Here is a 21,569-nt window from a genome sequence, read left to right on the forward strand (position 1 = left end):
TTGAATCTTTCTCATTTACCTTTCTGTCTCATCTCACAGACTCCCTTGCCTTCTGTTGTTTTTATGGGTTCCTACAATTACATTGGACCCACCTGGAGATTATCTCCCCATTTAAAGGTCAACTTAATTTCATCTGCAGAGTTGTTTTGACATGTCAAATATTTACTAGAATAACATCTTTTGACTGAGGATGCACTGACTAGGAGCACTAAGATAGAAGTTATCAAGGATTAATATAAAGTTAAGGAAGTTTTTCTCTCCAGCTTTAATGTTATTTTAAACCTTGTCTAAGGAAGTAATTTATTCTGCTTCTTTCAAAATTTATTTTTTTTAAAGATTTATTTATTTGTACAAGAACTGGGGTGCAGTCTGAGGCACGGGAGGGTCAGAGAATTCACCAGAGACAGAGTAGGGAGCAGATCAGGCAGACGGACTGAAGACACTGCTGAGGGGAGCAGTGGGCGAGGCAGGAGAGGTCTGCCATACCTTGTGGGTTTCTCCCTGGCTGGCAGGGAATCGAACCCTTGGTGCAGAGGCTGCAAACAGCTTCACAGCACAGTGCTCAACCTGCTGCACCACCAGGGAGGCCCTACTTTTAAAATTTATAAGTGTAATTTATTCTGTCAGCATGTTTTGTTTAATGCCTAGGAAAAAATTTTAAAAGAATTCTGTGAATACTTCAAAAAATTGGAACCAATATTTAAAAAACATGGATAGGATGAAAACAATAAAGTAACTTAAATTTTTGTTTTCTTACATATTAAATTTTTAAAATTCAAGGAGGTTTGGGCCTCCCCAGTGGCACAAGGGGTCCTCCCTGGTGGTGCAACAGGTTGAGCACAGCACTATGAAGCTATCCGCAGCCTATGCAACACAAGTTCTATCCCTGGCCAGCCAGAGAGCTACCTACATGGCGCAGTGGACCTCTCCTGTCTCACCTGCTGCTCCCCTCAGCAGTGTATTTCAGTCAGTCTGCCTGTTCTGATCCCCACTATGTCTCTGGTGGATCCTCTCACCCCCCGCATCTCTGGCTTGTATCCCTGTTCTTGTATGCATAAATAGATAAATCTTTAAAAAATAAAAAAAATAAAATAAAATTCGAGGCGGTATAAGGTAGACCAGTGTTTTTTAATGAGGAATAGCACTGCTCCCCAGGAGATATTTGAAAATGTGTTGTGTTATGGTAATTGTTTGCCAAAGGGACAGTGGATGTTACTAGCAGGTCTTATATCACTGGTGGGTGGCAATCAGAAATTACTGGCGGCTTTGTTTTTGTTTCCCATAATACATTTAAATCAACCCAACAGACTGATAAAATTTCAGCCTAAGTGTCAAAAAAGCACAGCTCCAAACGTTGTTAGTTTTAGAGATAGATCAATAACTGAGACTTGAAAAACTAAAATCTACTTCAGGAAAAAAGTAAATATCAACTGATGAAAGGAAGAAGCAAGTTTTACTATTTTTTAAACTTTCATATTGGTTTCATCTTTTTCTTAAACATAAAAAAAAATCAATAGAATCTTTGTCATTAAAACTGCAGTTGAAAATAGGAATAGGAGTGCTTTACAAGAATAGTTAGCAGGTTCTGTAGTAATCCAGACATCTGTTGATAAATGCTGTGTGTAAAAAAAGATCTCCATTTGCATGTATCGTGTTTGAATCATGGTAGTAAAGAAGAGGATAGTTGTATCTGCTATGAATAAATTATACTTTTTGTAAAGTGGTCTCAAATAACTGTATCATCACCGGCTGACAGGCAGTTTTAGCAATAGCTTGATAAGTGATATCATTGCATGAAACTTAAGTTGGAGACATCAGGTGTTCCTGTACTTTAATTTAATGATGTGGGCTCAAGTTTATAAACTGCAGTTCATCTTTCGGTGCTGACTAGGCAGTTTGCCTATTGATTAATAGAAAGCTACATTAACAATAAGATCTCACTTCTCTTTTATATATTTGTCTGTTTTATCAAAGAATCCTTCCCTTTTCTTTTTTGGATCAGGGGTCCAGTTGAACCATCTTCTTCAGTCTTGTCATTAACACCAGGTCACAATCAGGTAATCTGGTTTTTGCTGTTCCTAGTTTTTATTTATTTTTTAACTAAGGTAGTTTTCATCTGTTATAATATTAAAATGACCACTAATTGCCAGGTGTCTGGAAACTTTGTTGCCTGTCTTCTCAAACATTTAGTTAATAAAACATGCACCTGATACATGTGACAGTGTTTTTAGAACTAGACAGAAAATCTTTACTCACGCAGTGCTTCTTATAATACATATAAGAACACAACCAAGAGGGGGAACGATTAGCAATAAACAAATTTAAAGCAATCCAAGGTGACTGCAAAGTAAAAGTTGTTTGAGTTAGCAGTAGGTACCTCAATTGATAAGGAATATTGATAAGCTGATCCTAATCCCCACTTGCCTGTGCAAAATGATATTTTTGTTTTAGTTATCACATACAGACTTAGAATTTCATCAGAGAAGAGAACAATTAGTAGAGCGTACTCGCAGAGAGGCACAACTTGCCGCCTTACAGTATGAGGAGGAAAAAATAAGGACCAAGCAGATTCAAAGAGATGCTGTCTTGGACTTCGTCAAGGTGAGTCCTTTGAATTCTTTGAATGGTATTCCTTAAGTTCCTTACAAGTAAGTGCTTATTTGTTTTGCTGAGGCTGTCAGCTTTTGTTGTGTTAATTAAAATGTCACCTTTTTCTCACTGCAAGGAATTTCTTTTTTAAAAAAATAAATTAATTTATTTATACATATTTTACATCGTTGTTTGTTTTTGTACAGTGTTTGCTTTCTCCTCTCAGGTGTAGACCGCATAGAATTCCCACCCTCCATTCACCCATGCACCATCACCATAGTCCCCTGTGCTTTTCCCTCCCCTGTTCTGATCCTTCTCCCTTTCCCTCCTCGTAGAATGTCTCTGATGTACAGCTGCCTGCCATTTTTTTTTTTAATTATTTTTTCCCTGATCTCTTATTTGGTTCCCCTATATTCCTCTTATAAGTGAAACCCTCCTATTTTTTTTCTTTTTCATTCTGGCTTATTTCACTGAGCATAATCCCTTCTAGCTCCATCCATTTTGCTGCCAATGGCATGAGTTTATCTTTTTTTGATTGCTGAATAGTATTCCATTGTGTATCTATACTACATCTTCTTGATCCAGTCATCTATTTTTGGGCATTTGAGTTGTTTCCATATCTTACCTATTACACATAGTGCTGCAGTAAACATAGGGGTGCAGGTATCCTTTTGAATTAATATTTTCGTGTCCTTTGGGTAGATTCCTAGGAGTGAAATTGCTGGGTCATATGGTAGTTTCATTTTTAGTAGACTGAGGAACCTCCAGACAGCTTTCCATAGTGGTTGGACCAGTTTGCATTCCCACCAGCAGTGTAGGAGAGTTTCCTTTTATTCCACATCCATGCCAACATTTGTTGTTTCCTGGGTTTTTTTTAAAGATTTATTTATTTATGCATACAAGAACTGGGGGACAGGCCAGAGTTGCAGGAGGTGAGAGACAGAGACAGAGTGGGCAACAGAACAGGCAAATTGACCGAAGTACACTGCTGAGGGGAGCAGCAGGCAAGCCAGGAGAGGTCTGCTGCACCATGTGGTTTGCTCCCTGGCTGGCCGGGGATTGAACTCGTGCTACAGACAGAAGCTGCAGATTGCTTCATAGTGTGACGCTTAACCCCTCACGCCACCAAGGTGGCCGTTTCCTGTTTTTTTTTAACGTGTGCCTTTCTCACTGGTGGTAAGGTGGTATCTCATTGTGGTTTGGATTTACATTTCCCTGATTATAAGGATATTGAACATTTTTTCACATACTGTTGGCCATTTGCATTTCCTCTTGGAAGAAGTGTCTTTTTAGCTCTTCTGCCATTTTTTGACTGGATTGTGTACTTTGTTTTTGTTGAGTCATATGAGTTCTTTGTAGATCTTTGTCATCAGTCCCTTATCAGTTGCATGGAGTGCAAAAATTTTCTCCCAGCCAATAGGGTGTCTCTTTGTTTTGGCTAATGCCTCTTTTGCTGTACGGAAGCATTTTTTTTTTTTTTTCAGTTTTATATATTTTTTACATCATTCTTCATTTTTGTACAATGTATGCTTTCTCATCTCGGTTATAGTCCCCGTGAAATTCCCAGCACCAATCCACCCATGTACCCTCAGCATAGACACTTGTGCTCTTCCCACTCCTTGTACAGAAGCTTTTTAGTTTGTTGTAATCCCAGCTGTTTATCTTTTTCTTCACTTTCTTTGCTTTGGGAGATGAGTCTTTAAAGATGTTACTGAGACATATGTCATGTAGTATTTTACCTATATTTTCTTCTATATATTTTATAGTTTCAGGTCTTATTTTCAATTCTTTTATCCATTTTGAGTTATTTTTGTGCATGGTGTGAGGTTGTAGTGTAGTTTCATTCTTTTGCGTGTGGTAGTCCAGTTTTCCCACACCATTTGTTGAACAAACTGTCCTTGTTCCATTTCATATTCTTTGTTCCTTTGTCAGAGATTAGTTGTCCATATACGTGTGGCTTTATTTCTGGGCTTTCTGTTTGAGTCCATTGGTCTGTATGTCTGTTTGTTCCAGTACCATTCTGTTTTGATTATGACTTAGTAGTATAGTTTGAAGTCCAGAAATGTGATAGCTCCATTCTCCTTTTTAGTCAGCAGTGCTTTGGCTATTCAAAGTTTTTTTGGTTCCATATGAATTTCATCAACTGTAAGGAATCTTGACTAAGTCATGTAGCTGCCCCTGCTTGTGATTAGATTAATGGTTCCCATGGATGGACCGTCAGAAGTGATTATCTTGGTCTTAGGACAGTGACCTCTTACTCTTAATTGGTAATTTGTAATTAAACATACCACTTTACTGTCCTGCTGCCATTTCCTCAATCTCCAGTGCATTAGTAAAGATCAGTGAGGTTGTGAAAGTGCTTAAAGAGCCACACAGATGTATTGTTATCCAAACCTCTCTCTTAATTTTTTCATTCTAATGAATACCAAAAATTTGCAGGACCCCAGGATTAGTGCTTTAATGTCACTTTTGATTCTTTCCATTTTCTCTTTGCATTCTCAATTATCAACCCCTCTTGATATTCTTTTTAAATATTTTTCAGCCTCTATAGTTGCACCAAAACCTGTTGTGGGTTTATTTTGCCTGTATTACTTCAGACTTTTTCTTCTATAGTTGCCTTGATATATTTTCTTCATAACTATTTGTATTTTTATTTGATTATATCTCTCCAGTTTATCTGTAAACATCATGAAGATAGATACCATGCCTTGTTTATCACTGCTATGTCCCTGCTAGAGTCTAGCCCATTGTAAAGCTCAGTAAATATTAGTTTGTGTTTTTTTTAAAGATTTATTTATTTATACATAACAAGAACTGGGATACAGGCCAGAGGTTTCGGGGGTGAGAGGATTCACCAGAAACAAAGTTGGGAACAGAACAGGTGGATTGACTGAAATACACTGCTGAGGGGAGCAGCAGGTGAGTCAGGAGAGGTCTGCTGCACCATGTGGGTAGCTCCCTGGCCAGGGATTGAACTCGTGCTGCAGTGACTGCATAAAGCTTCATAGGTTGCGTCTTAACCCCATGTGCTACCAGGGAGGCCCCTCAGTAAATATTTGTTAACTGAACGGTTTAATGAAAGAATCTCTCTTGTTCCCCGAGTGCCTCTCTCTTGTGTTTCATAAATTGAAGACCATCTTCTTTAAGTACTATACACATTATAAATACTCTTATTATAAATACTCAAACATGTCAGGCCCATGATAATGAGCTTTAATACTCAAAAGAAAATAACACCTTGCCTAGGGTTAAATACTCAGCTCATAAGTGGTGGAGCAAGAATTCAATTCAAGACAGGCTGCCTCCAAACCCTACTCTGTCACCATAGTGCTGTACTGACTCTCAGTAAATAATCATAGCTGGTTCTTACTGTAGTCTCAGTACTGTCCTATACATTTTACATGTATTAAGTCATTTAGCTTGCCTTGTGTAGAAATCATAAGCTAGTAAGAGCTAATCACATTAATGAAATTTCAGATTAGAGCTGAATCTTTTTTTTTTAAAGATTTATTTATTTATGCATACAGGAACTGGGGTGTAGGCCAAAGGTGTAAGGTGTGAGAAGATTCACCCGAGACAGTGGTAAGCAGGACAGGCTGAAATACACTGCTGAGGGGAGCAGTGGGCAAGATAAGAGAGATCTGCTGCGCCATATGGGTTAGCTCCCTGGCTGGGGATTGAACTCATGCTGCAGTGGCTGTGGATTGCTTCATAGTGCTGAGACTTAACTCTTAGAACCACCAGGGAGGACCCCCTAGAGCTGAATCTTGATCTATTAAGCACAAGAGAATAAATTGTAAAGCAAAAGAAAAACCCGAGACAAAGAATGAAAAGCTAATCTACTCATGTTGGAATATGTTAGAAAGAAGAAAATGAATTAGAAAGTAATTGCAATAATTAGGGTACGATACACAATGAGGACATAAAACTAGGTGATTTCTGAGAATTCTAAAGGAGAGACAGTATTAACAGAAAGTGCTCCGGGTCAGAAATTTGCATCTAGTTTTGCTACTCAGTATATGCTTAACTTTTGGAAAGTGTGTGTCTTTAGTTGCCTCATGTGTAATATTTAATTATTAAATATTAGGTATTCCAGAATTATTATGGATGTGCCTAATTAATTAGTATGGTGAGTGCTGTGCCTCCTACCACCACATTGGATTTTATAAATTTGCTATAGGGGAGATTCCAAGAGAAGTATTATGCCTTGTACATAAATATGTAGTGGATGTTGAATAAGTCATTGAAGATGAGTGGGATAAAAGGCCCCAAAGCAAGATATTGAGGTTAAAAGAATGATTTCAGTGCTAGTCTAGCATTGTGGAAAGAATAGGATTTAGAGTCAGAAGGCATAGGTGCAAATCTCAGCTGTGCTACTTACCAAATTTGTGACCTTGCACATAGCACTTAATCTCTTTTCTTCTCAATTTTGTCATCTTTAAATGACTATATTTGTGATTTTTGTTTACTTCCAAGAGTAAGAAGAATTATGTGAGATACTGTGCAGAGGAACACATTATAAAAACACTGTACACAGGTGTTATTATTATTTGATGTATTAACATAAATGAGCAAATTTGGGGAATGGGCCAGTTAGTATAGGAATTTGTGTGTATGCTTTGGATATGATGAAATTGAGGTGACAGTAAAGTTTCCAAGTAGAGAGTTTCCATGGGCAGTTGAAAATACAAACCTGAGATTTCATTTATAGGAAAAAGATAAAGCTCTTAGCATCAGAGTGATACTTGAAACCCTTAGAGGAAGAGAGAATAATTTTTTAGCAAGCATATAGTGAAAGATCACCACTCTGACTGTGAATGTGTTTATATATGTGTATGTATAAGTTTTTCAAATTTCTATTTATAGATGCTTATAGCCATATGAAAGTATTGTGTCATTTTATTGCTTTCCTGCATTTAAATTGTAAGCTACTTAAAAGGAAAGAGCAATATCTTCTAACCAGTAAGTCTAGAACAGTATCATATGCAAAAGATACAGAAATTAATGTAAGTAGTTATATTAGGAAATAGATTGTATCATTTCCAGTATTCAAGATTCTAACTAACTTCCCTTTTTTGGGGGGGTGGGGAATATACAGCAAAAAGCGTCACAAAGTCCACAAAAACAACAACCACACTTTGATGATGAGGTAAGTCTATATAATCACCTTTTCTTTGGAAGTATTTGTTATTACAATGGAAATGAAACATTTTGCATGTGATTATCATGTGTTTCCAGTGATCAAAATATTGCCATTTTCTCCCCCACTCCCCCTCACAAAATTCTTCTTATAGGAAGAAGACACAGGCCAGAGAATTTATCAGAATTCACAGATAGAGGCTTTTTAATTCTATACACATTCATCTGGAGAGTATTTATGTCTCTCCACCACTCCGACCAGATGTATCATCTCTCCATTTTCAAAGCATACTATGTAATGAGAGATAGTCATGGTAGCTGTATTTGACATGGGTGAATGTTATTGTTATTAAACATAAAAGGTATTTCAGCTTTAGTGCTCATTTCCTAAGTTTCATGTTTCAATTATACTTTGTATGCATTAGTCTTATATTATTAAGTAGTACATGATCATTACAAGTTAAAATTAATTGTTCAACCTTTTAAAAATTTAAGGACCTATTTTGATCTGTCAAAATAAAGCTTACTAAATAAATGTTTTTTTTGTTTTTTTTTTTTTTTTTAAATATTAAATTTTATTTTTATATTCCCCCATACAATTGCAAACGCCCCATTCTGACCCCAATCCTTCCCCTCCCGCCCCCCCCCCCCCAAAAAGTGTCTCTGGTTCATAGTTTTTTTGTTGATTTTGATTTTCACTTTCTTATATTCATTTTCCTGGTCCCTTATTTAAGTTTTCTAGATTCCTGCTATGAGTGAGACCATCCGGTACTAAATAAATGTTTTTATTGAATTTGGCTTTCTCATTAGCCACTTTCCTTTATCTTTGCCTTCTCATTTTTTCAATTTATGGTCATTACTTCCTTAAAAAATGTATAAAGGCATTATTTCATGTGAATTTTGACTTTGCTTTTTATAAAATAAGTTATTTGAGATTCTAGCAAATGGGACTTTACAAGCATCAATTTTCAGCACAATGTTTTTGAAGCATAGTGTTTCCAGAATGGTAAGATGTATTTGAAACGTTAACTATTCAATATAAAAGAGTTCTTAAAATATTGACAGACATATAATAACTACTTTTTATTTATTGGAGGACTTATGTATTGCTATAATACTTGAAAGATTCACTCAAGCATTTTCAGTCTTTTTTCACGTAGTAATAATTCTGTACAAACCTTTGACAACCAAATTTGGTAAGTTAGTACACTCCTTTTTTACTCCAGCAGTACCTTCTTTATGGTCATTCTGGAGTAAATCATTTTCTGAAAACCAAAACTTCTCAGGAAAAATGTACAACTTCTTAAGTACACTTTAAAAATTTCCAATTATATGCTTATGTTTTTTGTAAGAAAGGTAATGAAGAGATGCCTAAACTAGAAATCATGATTTTGGATGTATTGCTTTTAATTTGTCACTGACTCACGAAATGACCACAAATTCTTTATGTTATTACTCATCTATACTTCAGCTTTCTTATCTGTGAACAGAGAATAATCCCTTTTCCCTTTTTGATTTAGAAAGTTTTTAGGCAGTAAGATCATATTTGAAGGTGTTGAGCTCTTTGGAAGAAAATCATTACTTAAAATCAACATATTAGCTATTAGGGTACATGAATTCCAAATGATTATGAATATGGTCTCATATGTCAGCATCTTCCCAAGTATGTCTTAATATGTCTCTCTGCTTATGTGTGTATTTGCAGAATACATTGTGTGTATGCATAGTTTATTTTTGACATTGCTTCATTTTTCTTCACCTCTCCAGTGTCACTTTCCATCCAGAAGGTCTCAGCACACTGATGATAGTGCCTTGTTAGTGGTAAGAGCCTTGCCCAAAATTGAGTTTTACATTGCTGGATCTAAAAATTGAAGAATAGCTATTATACTTTACATTCTGAAATTTGCTAAATATCATAAAACATGATAAACATCATTACTAAATACTTTACAAATAGCTACAACTGTTTCCTACATTACTATTTATGGTTTACCCAGTATTCCAGTGTTCTGCAGTTAGGATTCAGTGTCTTTGTTAGTCCTGCCAAAAGTAAAATATTTGCATTGAGAACTATGTTGGCATTGTATGTCTTTTGGGAGGAGCAGATGTATTATATTATTTTTTAAATGTCATATCTAATTCCAGATGCACTTATTTTATTAATTATTAGTTTGACTCATGATCATCTGTGTGTTAAATGGATTCCCTCCCTCTATAATGTTAATTATACAACTATATTTGGCATCCTATTTTATCTATTTTAAGCTACTGAAAATCCTTGACCTAAAAAAAAAAAAAAAAAAAAAACAACAACAAAAAACCTACATCTCAGGATTATCTCTCCATTCCCATTTTTTGAGCTCAGGAAAACACTAACTTTGAATGCTATATACTGATAGTTTTTAACATTGGTTTTCTTTCATTGCCCATTTCAGTAACTGAACATGAATATAACAAGAAAACTTTATTGAAAGTCTTTTATCAGCCTTGTGAAAGAATTCTAATCATTTACATGATTCTCCATCATGTTTTATGTTTTTTTACAGTAGTATTGAAAACTTACCATTAAAAAAAAAAATCTGTCTATAGCAATCCCTGTCTTATGTGCTAGTCTACCATTGCACATACTACATGAACTATATACTTTAAGCATGACATTCCTATTACATAAACTTCCATTGTCTATTAAAATTTCTGTGTATTGTGCAATCCGTATTTCCTTGGAGATGGATTCAGCACATTTTAACTGGCAGTCTTATTGATAAATACAACCACCAGCCTCTGGAATTTCAGTGGAAGTTAATTAATATGAGAAGCAAGTTATAGTTTAAATAAATGCAGAAAAATATTGAGTGCCTTTGATGATTTAGAAACTTAACCAGAATTATCTCATTCACTCCTTGCAGCAACCTTAGAGTTAAGATTAAATTTATCACCATTTTACAAATGACTCCTGAGGCACAGAATGTTTTGTCTTGAATGTGACTTGTACAGGGTCACATAGCTAGCAAGTACAAGGTTGGGTTTAAATCTAGATCTAGCTGACTTGAGAAAAGGCATTAAACACCATGCTGTACTGCCTCCATTATAATTGAAGACAATTTAGAAAACTAAAGATGAGATTTAATTACATATGTAGTAAATCATCTGAGTGCCCAGACTTTTTTTGTCAAGAAAAAAGTAGAATTTAGAGAAATAACAGCAAAATCTCTTTAGCATGAAATTTGAAATGACCTTCAACTATTTTCAAAATGCGCATATCACACACAGTTATTTCACCTAAATTAGATGGCCTTTCTAAGCAATGACCATATCTCACATAGTTTTATATGCCAAATAGTGTCCAAAAATTACTCTTCAGTGACTTTGAATGGTAGAATAAAGTCTAAACTTCTTAACATGGCCTACAAGCACCTGTATACTTTGGCTGCTGTTCATCTGTCATTCTCTGGGTTCACACTATACCAGTATTTTTTTCAGCTTTTCAAATAGAGCAAGTGCTTTCCTCCCTCAGGTCTTTTGCAAATGCTATTCCTTCTGCATGACTTTCTCTCCTTCCCTCCATATAGTCCTTGGTTAATTACTACTCATCTGTCATCTTTAATGTGTTTTATCTGTAACCCCTTACCCCAAAATCAAATTTATGTCTCTGCTGTTATTTTTTCTTCATAGTATTTTAGATAGGTGGTTATTGTTTTATATTTCTCCCTTACTAGACTGCTAGACTCTAAGCATCATGGGCACAGGGATAGTCTCTGTTTCATTTCCATATGTGTACTCAGTCCCTGTCTTTGTTCCTGGGATATATTACGTACTTAATAAATATTTCCTGAATGAGCACATAAATGCTGTGCACCTAATACTTGCTCAGTAGATTGTTTCATGATGAAAAGGTCTGATGCTATAATGTCGAATTTGTTTTAAAGACCTTGAAATATATAGGCTTGAAATAAGTATTTGTAACATTTAATATCATTTACACTGAATTCTCTTAGAGCTGCCCTTCTGGCTTATGTGCTTTCATCTATCTCCCACCAGCATCTCTATCCCATTTCTGGGTACTAAAAACTGTGGAGGTTCATTTCACTACTTGCCATTTCTCCTTTCCTTTTTTTTTTTTTTTTTTTTTTTTACAGATTATAGTGACTTCTAGCCTTTTTTATAACAAATTTATATAACATAAGCATTCATTTATACTGGATTAGCAGTTATTCCAGTATAATCAATTTTAAGGCAGGCCAGAATCTAAATAGGTGAAGCATACACAGCGTATGTTGTCACATTCTTTTTCTTTGGTACATTGCAACTTTACTTTTTTCTACCTCAAGATAGATTATGTTGCAGTGTGTGCTACGTGCTTTAAAAAAAAAAAAAAAGGCATGGCTGTCTATAAGCTCTCATTTAAGAATGCAGCTTATTGTGCTGGCCATCTAACTTGTAAACTCCCACATGTTTGTTATTTATCCCACAATTCAAATATTTGTGATCCTGGTTTAAATTTTTGTATCTATTTAACTTGTAAAGGCTTTAATATCTTTAAGTCTTTAGCATTTATTAAATTTAAAGTACAGTCTTATGCTATGCCCTTTGTGAAAGTCCTGCCTACTCTGATTTCCTCTTTTCACCAAATGAAAATATTGTCATATATTGAGCAGCACTTACCTATAATTCAACACAATAGATTCTAGCTTCTTATCTCTAGTTACATCTCTAACGTAGATCTAACTAGTTGTACGTAGATTAGTGAAAAGATGAAGGATTCAAAGTAAAAGAAAATTCCACTTACCCTCTTAGAGGTCATTTGGACTTTCACAAAGGCACAAAGAAAATGCTGGTTTATTCTTAAGGTATGTTGCGGAATCCTTATGTCCTGGCTTCTCACATCAGAAACATTATTGAATTATAATAAATCTAATTTGGATTAATATTTTTAAAAAATTGTTCTTATACTCTTTCTGCTCAGTTAAAATGCACTCTTTGACTGGATTAGTTTCTCTGTCATGAGACCATTCTAGGACTCACTCATTTTTAGAACTGTTTTGCTGAAAGATACTGATGTTCTGAGTTTCTACTCAGAACCATTTTTAACAAATCATGCTTTTCATTTCCTGCTTAATATGATATGAGGTATTAAAATATTTTGAATTGTAGAGATAGAAAAACTGCTTTATAAATTTTGGGGGTTTTTCCCCAAATATTCTCTTTTTGCCCTATCAGTGACATTAGTAAACGTTTTGAAAGTTGTCAATTTCCTTTCCTCTTCTAATTTCACTGACCAGACTCTTGACCAGCCAGCTGCCTGCCTGCCTGCCTGCCTCCCTGACAGTTGCTAACAAAAATACTGCCTGTTTCTTCTTTCTCTTTTGCTATTTAGTCGCTGACAGGGTTGAATCAAGTGGGCTGTGCTGCTATGCTGCCTCAGTCTTCTGCCTTCGTGCCTCTTAAGGTATCTCTTGTTATTGTAATTCACTAGGAACTAGGGGAGGGATTTTTAAAGAAAGTCCTAAGTTTTCCAGTGGACTGATCTAGCAGTTATCTGGAATCTAGCATTGCATGAAATATATCTCAGTTTATCAAACAGTTTGAGTTTACATTAATTTCACTTGTTAGTTTAAATAGGATGTGTTAATTCTTTATATTCATAGTCTGTTTGCAATGTTCGAATTTTTTTATCAGAGGTTTTTTTGGTCGTAAATTATTAATTTAGCTCTGTTACCTAATGTGCATGTAAAATAATTTGATTCCTGTTCCCCACAACTGTTACTGCCAAAACCCTCTACAGTAGGGGTTCAGCAAACTATGGCCCCTCGGCTACCTATTTCTAAAAATAGTTTTATAGGCAAACAGCTACTCCCATATGTTTATGTAATATCTATGGCGACTTTTGCACTTCACAAAACAGTTGAATAGTTGCTCTGAAGATCATAAGACCTACAAGACTAAATGAAGAACCTGCAGTATTTTACTTTTTGAAGACTTTTGGGCCTTCAAAACTACTCTTTAGTGGCATTATATGGTAGAATAAAGTGTAAACTTCTTAACATGGCCTACAGGCACCTGTATACTTTGGCTGCTGTCTCTGTCATATCTGGGTTCACACTACACTGGTATTTTTTTTTTTAAGATTTATTTATTTTTGAATATAAAAGCTGGGGTACAGGCTAGAGGTGTTAGGGGTGAGAGGATTCACCAGAGACAGAGTGGGGAACAGAACAGGCAGATTGACCGAAGTACACCGCTGAGGGGAGCAGCGGGCGAGACAGAAGAGGTGTGCCATGTGGGCTGCTCCCTGGTTGGCCGGGGATCAAACTCATGCTGCAGAGGCTGTGGACAGCTTCACAGGCTGCTTCTTAACCCCTCCTGCCACCAGGGAGGCCCTGTACTTGTATTAATAATTCTCACTGTTAAGAAGTTTCCTCTGCTTATCTGTCCTCTGTGGTTTACATTTGTTTCTTTTTTCCTTTCCAGTGTGGTGATTTTCTAGTTATTTAGAGTCTTTATGAAAAAAACTTTGTATTTGAAAACAGTAACGATGCCACCCCTCTCTGCTCCCTAAATAAACTCTAGTCCTTTTATGTGCTTTCCCAGCCTGTCAGTCCTTATGAACTTTCCTAAGTTCTCTGCCTTGCATTTTAGCTTCAGAGCCCCTGATTTGAAGTGTAGCCTTCATTAGAACCTGTCTGGTACTGAGCAGGAAAGAAGGGTTTTCACATGTCTAACTAACTCTGAGTATTAACTTGGCTTTTTCCGTTTTGGTATTTATTTTACTTAATGGCCACCATACCACTCAGATAGTTATACTCCTAAGTGATAATTAATTTCCACATCGTGTATCTTTTATTCTCCTAAATACTTAATTTTGTTTTTTGAATATTTTTATTTCTGTAATTTATCAGAATACTTTGATTCTTGCATCATGTCCTTCTAAATACTGAATCCAACTTTATAACATCTGTAAACCTTGTCTCTTGTTATAAAGATAAATAAAGCTTTATTTATAATTTTCTTCAGTATTAACCCCTTGCTAGCCTTTCTTAGCTAGGTGTTCTTTATTTGAATTACAATACAGAAAATTATTTGAAGTTATACACCCAAGAAGGCATTCTAGATGGGTAGGAGAGAACTGAATTCATTACACTCATGGATACCTTGGAGTGTTGGGGCTTATTGTCTCCCAGAGAATCACAGTCAAGACAGGCCAAATCTGGGTGTGCAAAGAATTGTGTGATGAATCTAACTTTCTTTTTGTCAATTATCATACCTGCTGCACTATAAAATGATTAAAGAGATCTGGGTATTTTTTTGGTATCCCAATTACTTTAGAATAGGTATACACTATAAGCATGATTTTATTTCTTTTCTTTCTTAACCAGGCTTAAAGTTGAGTTCATGTCAGTGTTTGAGATTATTTCTTAACTCTCTTTTGCCCTCACTTCTCCAAGAGTACTATCTCAAAGATAGTTGATGATCTCAGAGTGATTTGAACTCATTATTTTTCTTTTTCTTTAAAAAAAGATTTATTTATTTATTTGTTTGTTTGTTTGTTTATACAAGCACTGGGTACAGTCAGAAGCGCGGGAGGGTGAGAGAATTCACCAGAGACAGAGCAGGGAGCAGAGCAGGCAGAAGGACCGAAGTACACTGCTGAGGGGAGCAGTGGGCAGCAGGAGAGGTCTGGGCGCCATGCAGGACCCTCCTCCAGTGGCCGGGGAGCAGCCGGGGATCGAACCAGCGCTGCAGAGGCTGCAGGCAGCTTTGCAACCCAGCGCTCAACTGCTGCGCCACTGGGGAGACCCTGAACTCATTATTTTTCTATCCTAGAATACAAATCACTTAGATTTAGATCTTCGATAAAAGTACATTTTAAAAGCCATCATTTTATAAGTCATCTCTGTTGTGGCTTTATTTTTTATTACAGTCAATTGTATGTTATCTTTTGATGCTTGTGGACTTAGAGAACATTTGCTGCCATTCAGTGGAATTTATTTCACTTTATCTCATCTAGTAGAGCTGCCTGTTACCATTTTATTCTTTAATATGTTTAAACTCCTACTCAAACTCCTACCAAATAGGTTTTTAAATTTTTTTTAAATATTTTTCTTCTACCTCTGGCATAATCTGTACTCTTCATGTTTTTCTATTTCAGCCATTGATCCTTAAACAAGTCTTTATCCTTGACTTTCTTTCTTCATAACTCATATTCCTTGAAAATAAGGATAGTCTTCTGTTTCCTTATAAAGATAATCGACTTTTGCCTCAGTTGCCTGTTCCTTTTACTAGTTGCTGTTGCTTATTTTAAATTAAATTTATTTTTTTTAAAGATTTATTTATGCATGCATGCAAGAGCTGGGGTACAGTCCAGAGGTGTGGGAGGTGAGAGGATTCAGCAGAGACAGAGCGGGGAATAGAACAGGCAGACTGACCGAAGTACTCTGCTGAGGGGAGCAGGGGGCAAGTCAGGAGAGGTCTGCTGCGCCATGTGGTTTGCTTCCTGGCCGGCTGGGGATCGAACTCATGCTGCAGAGGTTGCGGATAGCTTCATAGGTTGCGTCTTAACCCCTTGCGCCACCAGGGAGGCCCTTAAATTAAATTTACATTTCTTCATAACATCTTAGTTCATTGCTCTCTATAAACTTGATGAACATATTTTTGCTTTTGTACAGAACAAGACAATACACCGCTTCACTCATTGGCACATTTTATTTTTTAATTCTTGATTCATAACCTAAGAATATCAAACTAAGGAACTATTTCCACAAATTTGTCTTCTAGATCAGTCCAAGAATTTTCTCAACAGCATGGCTCCATTGTTATTTTAGCAGTTTAAATTACCCATCATCATAAATTTCATCTGACCCAACTCATAGTGAGATTCTGAAAATAATAAAACCAAAAGAAAGGGAAAAAAACATGGGAGCAGTGGTATGGGGGTGTGGGGGTGTGTGATTCTGTTGATTCAAAAGTGTCTTTAGTTATCATATAAAATTATATTTGAATTACTGAGTATACATAACTAGATTTCAAGGCCTGAAATATAGTTGATGTTATTCTAGCTTTCCTTGATTCTACTCCTCCTTAACTGCATTTCCTTTTTTCAGGTAAACTTTCGCTAGTTATCTACCTCTTCCTCCTTTGGTCAATGAATTGAAACTTGTACTTAAACACTTGAACTTGGAAATACAGCTATCACCTTTAAAACCCTTATTTCCTAACTGGAATGTTACGAATGTTTGATTGGACTAGGTTTGATATTCTTCATTTTCTTAACACATTAAATTTTATTCTCTAGAGGGGGATAAATACTTTAGTAACTATAACAGAAAAATACTAGTATAAAGTGAAATTTTATTTTCTCAGTAAAATTTTCTGCCTTACATATGATTTTTAGTCATAGGAAAGGCCTTTTTATAATGGAACTATCTTTAAAGAATGTATTATATAACCCTTGAATTCTGTAGTACTAAATAAAAACTCTTGTTTTTAAAAACATGCAAAATTCATATACCATCTTACTTCGAGACTTTATTTTGAAGAACAGCTACATGGTTTTTATCTTTTATAATCCCAAAGTTACCATAAATGTGGAAAGTACCTCTTCTTAAATAAGAATAATTCATATATCTCTGTTTCTTTGCAGAATAATGACAGATCTAATACTGTGTCAAGTTCACCTACATCAGAAACAGGTAATAGACACAAAGGTGCATTAAAAACCATATCAAGATTGGGCCTCCCTGGTGGCGCAGCGGTTGAGCGCTGGGTTGCAAAGCTGCCCGCAGCCTCTGCGGCGCCGGTTCGATCCCCGGCTGCTCCCCGGCCACCGGAGGAGGGTCCCACATGCCGTGCAGACCTCTCCTGCCGCCCGCTGCTCCCCTCAGTAGTGTACTTCGGTCCTTCTGCCTGCTCTGCTCCCTGCTCTGGCTCTGGTGAATTCTCTCACCCTCCTGTGCTTCTGACTATACCCAGTGCATGTATAAACAAACAAACAAACAAATAAATAAAACATGCCTCTAAAAAAAAAAAAAAAAAACCATATCAAGATTATAATTGTTTACCAAAAATTTCCTGAATAATTACTTCTAGATAGCTTTGGTTTCCTTTCCTGATGTGGGAAATCAAACACAAAATTGGAAACTATCTGCATATTTTCCATTTTTTAATTCAACAATTCAACTGCTCACCCCTTCTATATGAACAAATGAATGGGAGCTAGAAGGGCATAGATCTGTAAGAGACTATATTCAATATATTAATATTTGTTCTTTATTATCAAAAGTAACATGCAAAAATACATCAAATGGCTGTTCTTTCAGTTACTTTTCTGTACCAGATTTTATATCAATAAGCAATTAATATTTTACATCATTGCCAAGATTGTTTTTTTCTTGTTATTTATTGAACTTTTATAATGTATGTCTGCAGTTCTGTTTAATTTATTTTACACCTCCTTTATCTTATTTTGATGTTCCATGCTGTTTAGTTCATCATTCCCCTGCATATTCTTTTCCTGCTACTGCCCAGAGAAACCAGCCACAACGACCTGAAAGCTTCCTTTTCCGATCAGCTGTCAGGGCAGAAACAAATAAAGGTAGGTGGTAGTGAGGTGGGTGATTTGTAAGGGCTTGTAAGGGGGAGAGGGACACTTTATTAAATGACATTGCCTGTTTATGCTTAAACATCTACCCTGAGATGTCATCTTGACAAAGACTAAACACTGTTTGTTGGTGAGGTTACATTAAGAGACTCTTGTTTGAATTTGTTTTAATTAGATGTCTTAGTACCCCCTAAAAGCGGGTTATGGAGTATTTGAACAGGTTTACGCCGTGTCCTTTAGTGTTTTAGAGAATAGGGCTTTAGAGAATATTTCTCTTCTCTGTCATGAGCTTTTTTTTTTTTTTTCATTGATAAAAGCTATTTTTTTTTTTTAAAGATTTATTTATTTATTTATATACGAACTGAGGTACAGGCCAGAGGTGTGGGGGTGAGAGGATTCATCAGAGACAGAGTGGGGAGCAGAACAGGCAGACTGAGTGAAATACACTGCTGAGGGGAGCAGCAGGTGAGTTGGGAGAGATCTGCTCAGCCATGTGGGTACCTCCCTCGCCGGAGATCGAACTCGTGCTGCAGTGGCTGTGGATAGCTTCATAGGTTGCATCTAACCCCTTGCACCACCAGGGAGACCCTATTTTTTTATATTTAAAGGTTGAATCTTTTTTTTTTCTCAGTCTATATAGGCTCATGATTTTTAGTTAATATGACAAATTTCTGCCTAGCCCCCCACATCTCAAGTCCAAAATAACTATTTTTAATGTAACTGCTAGACATACTCTTGGTGAGATTTGAAATCAAAGTAGAGACACACTGCTGGTGGGATTGCAAATTTATGGCAGACTGTTTATATTATCTATTAATGTTGAACATTTCTATGCCCTATGAAAAGTAATTTTCCTTCTGACATATGTACACATGTATACCAAAAGATATGTATAAGAATATTTATAACAATTCTATACATAATAGTCCCAGACAGATTATCTATCAACAGTAGCATGAATAAATAATTGTGATGTGTTACTTGAGATACCTTATAAGCAATAAAAATGAACAAATTAATTTGTCTAACACGGATAAATCTTGTATTGTTAATCAAAAGAAGTCAGACACAAGAGCCTATATACATAGAGTATGGCTTCATTTATAGTTAGTTCAAAATTAGACAAAACTAATTTGTGATATTAAAAGTCAAGATGAGGGCCTCCCCGGTGGCGCAGCGGTTGATCGCTGGGTTGCGAAGCTGCCCTCAGCCTCTGCAGCGCCGGTTCGATCCCCGGCTGCTCCCCGGTCACCAGAGGAGGGTCCCACATGGCGCGCAGACCTCTTCCTGCCGCCCGCTGCTCCCCTCAGCAGTGTACTTCGGTCCTGCCTGCTCTGCTCCCCGCTCTGGCTCTGGTGAATTCTCTCACCCTCCCACGCTTCTGGCTGTACCCAGTGCTTGTATAAATAAATAAATAAATAAATAAATAAATCTTAAAAAAAAAAAAAAAAAAGTCAAGATGAGTTAGAATCTTGTGAGGGTAGAAATAACCTTTGCGGGGGCCTCCCCGGTGGCGCAGTGGTTGAGCGCTGGGTTGCGAACCTGCCCGCAGCCTCTGCGGCGCCAGTTCAATCCCCGGCTGCTCCCCAGCCACCGGAGGAGGGTCCCACATGGCGCGCAGAGCTCTCCTGCCGCCCGCTGCTCCCCTCAGCAGTGTACTTCGGTCCTTCTGCCTGCTCTGCTCCCGGCTCTGGCTCTGGTGAATTCTCTCACCCTCCCACGCTTCTGACTGTACTCAGTGCATGTATAAAACAAAACAAACAAACAAATAAATAAACATGCCTCTATAAAATAAAAAAAAAAAAAAAAAAGAAATAACCTTTGCGTACTGATGGTCAGGGAACATAAGAGGGGCTTCAGGGTGTTGTTAGGGTTGCATTTATTGATCTGGTTGTATCTATTTTGTGATGATAATTAATTGAACTATATGCTTATGATCAGTATAATTTTCTGTGTGTTACTTTTCAATAAAAACATTTTTCACATGGATATAATTAAACAATCAAAAGTAGTTGAGCCACAGTGATAAAAAAAAACAAACTCATGCCATTTGAGACAACATGGATAGAGCTTGAAAAGATAATGCCAGAGCCTCCCTGGTGGCACAAGGGAGCACCACATTATAAAGCTGTCCGCAGCCTCTGCAGCACAAGTTCAATCCCAGGCTGGCCAGAGAGCAACCCACATGGTGCGGCAGACCTCTCCTGTCTCGCCCGCTGCTCCCCTCAGCAGTGTATTTTAGTTGGTCTGCCTGTTCTGTTCCCTACTCTGTCTCTGGTGAATCTTCTCACGCCCCCACACCTCTGGCCTGTACCCTAGTTCTTGTATACATAAATAAATCTTTAAAAAAATAAAATATAAAAATGAAGCTATAATTAGGCAAACTGAATATTATTCCAACATTGGCAGTCGTCTTTCTGTCTTACATATTAATATTTTTTTAGGTCTTGCTTCACCCCTTTCGTCTTCTGCACCTATCAGTGATTCTACAGATTCAGTAACAAGACAGAACTCAAGACAAAGAGAAGAAGAGCTGGAATTAATAGATCAACTACGGAAAGTATGTACATTACCTTTGAACTACACTTTTTCAGTGGTATTGCTGTATCCCATATCCTGCAATCACGCATTCATTTGATTTATACTTTTTAGTAGAATGAAGTGCCCAGTGAGTGTTGTGCTGCCTATTGTGAAATGAATGTAAAAAAATTGCTACAAAGGAATTCTTTTCAGCTGTTGACTAGGAAAATGAGAGGATTCTGTGAAGTTCAATCCCTGGCCTTACTCACTTAAAATTTTTTTCTGCCTTTGTTATAATATTTATATGTATGTACATATATACCTATCACTCATATATGGTGTTTATTTGTTTTGGAATTCAAAGAGAATCGAGGTTTGTGTTGTTTTGTGTAAAAAAAAAAACACAATCAGGGCCTCCCCTGGTGGCACAGCAGTTGAGCGCTGGGTTGCGAGGCTGCCCACAGCCTCTGCAGCGCCAGTTTAATCCCCAGCCACCAGTGAAGGTCCCACCAAAAAAAAAAAAAATCAGAACATTGTGTATTAATTTCTCCTGTACTTTGCACCACTGTTGTCTGGCTGCTGTACATAAATATTTAATCTCCTTAAGTTATTGACTTTAAAGAATAAACTAAGGATTGTGGCATTTTAGTTACTTGCTTTTTATCTTGATTTCCAATGAAATAAATTCCATTATAAATTCATTATGTCCTATGTGTCAGCAACTCAA

General features: G+C 36.6%; 1 protein-coding gene across 6 annotated transcripts in view; it reads left to right on the forward strand.

Annotated features, from left to right (window-relative positions):
* LRCH3 (leucine rich repeats and calponin homology domain containing 3) overlaps positions 1-21,569 on the forward strand; it is a 95,687-nt gene that overhangs the window by 54,279 nt on the left and 19,839 nt on the right. For 2 of the 6 annotated variants that reach the window (XM_037525388.2, XM_037525385.2), the window contains exons 11-18: positions 2,003-2,057; positions 2,452-2,601; positions 7,688-7,738; positions 9,496-9,549; positions 13,103-13,174; positions 17,366-17,414; positions 18,209-18,316; positions 20,767-20,882. In XM_037525388.2, coding sequence (XP_037381285.1) covers positions 2,003-2,057; positions 2,452-2,601; positions 7,688-7,738; positions 9,496-9,549; positions 13,103-13,174; positions 17,366-17,414; positions 18,209-18,316; positions 20,767-20,882 — 655 coding nt within the window. The remainder of the gene's footprint in view (positions 1-2,002; positions 2,058-2,451; positions 2,602-7,687; positions 7,739-9,495; positions 9,550-13,102; positions 13,175-17,365; positions 17,415-18,208; positions 18,317-20,766; positions 20,883-21,569) is intronic. The other 4 variants (XM_037525390.2, XM_037525387.2, XM_037525386.2 and 1 more) reach the window with 3 other exon arrangements.

The sequence above is a fragment of the Talpa occidentalis genome, unplaced genomic scaffold (genome assembly GCF_014898055.3).
Source record: "Talpa occidentalis isolate TD23 unplaced genomic scaffold, MPIMG_talOcc4v2.1 talOcc4.4, whole genome shotgun sequence".
NCBI classification, from domain to species: Eukaryota; Metazoa; Chordata; class Mammalia; order Eulipotyphla; family Talpidae; genus Talpa; species Talpa occidentalis.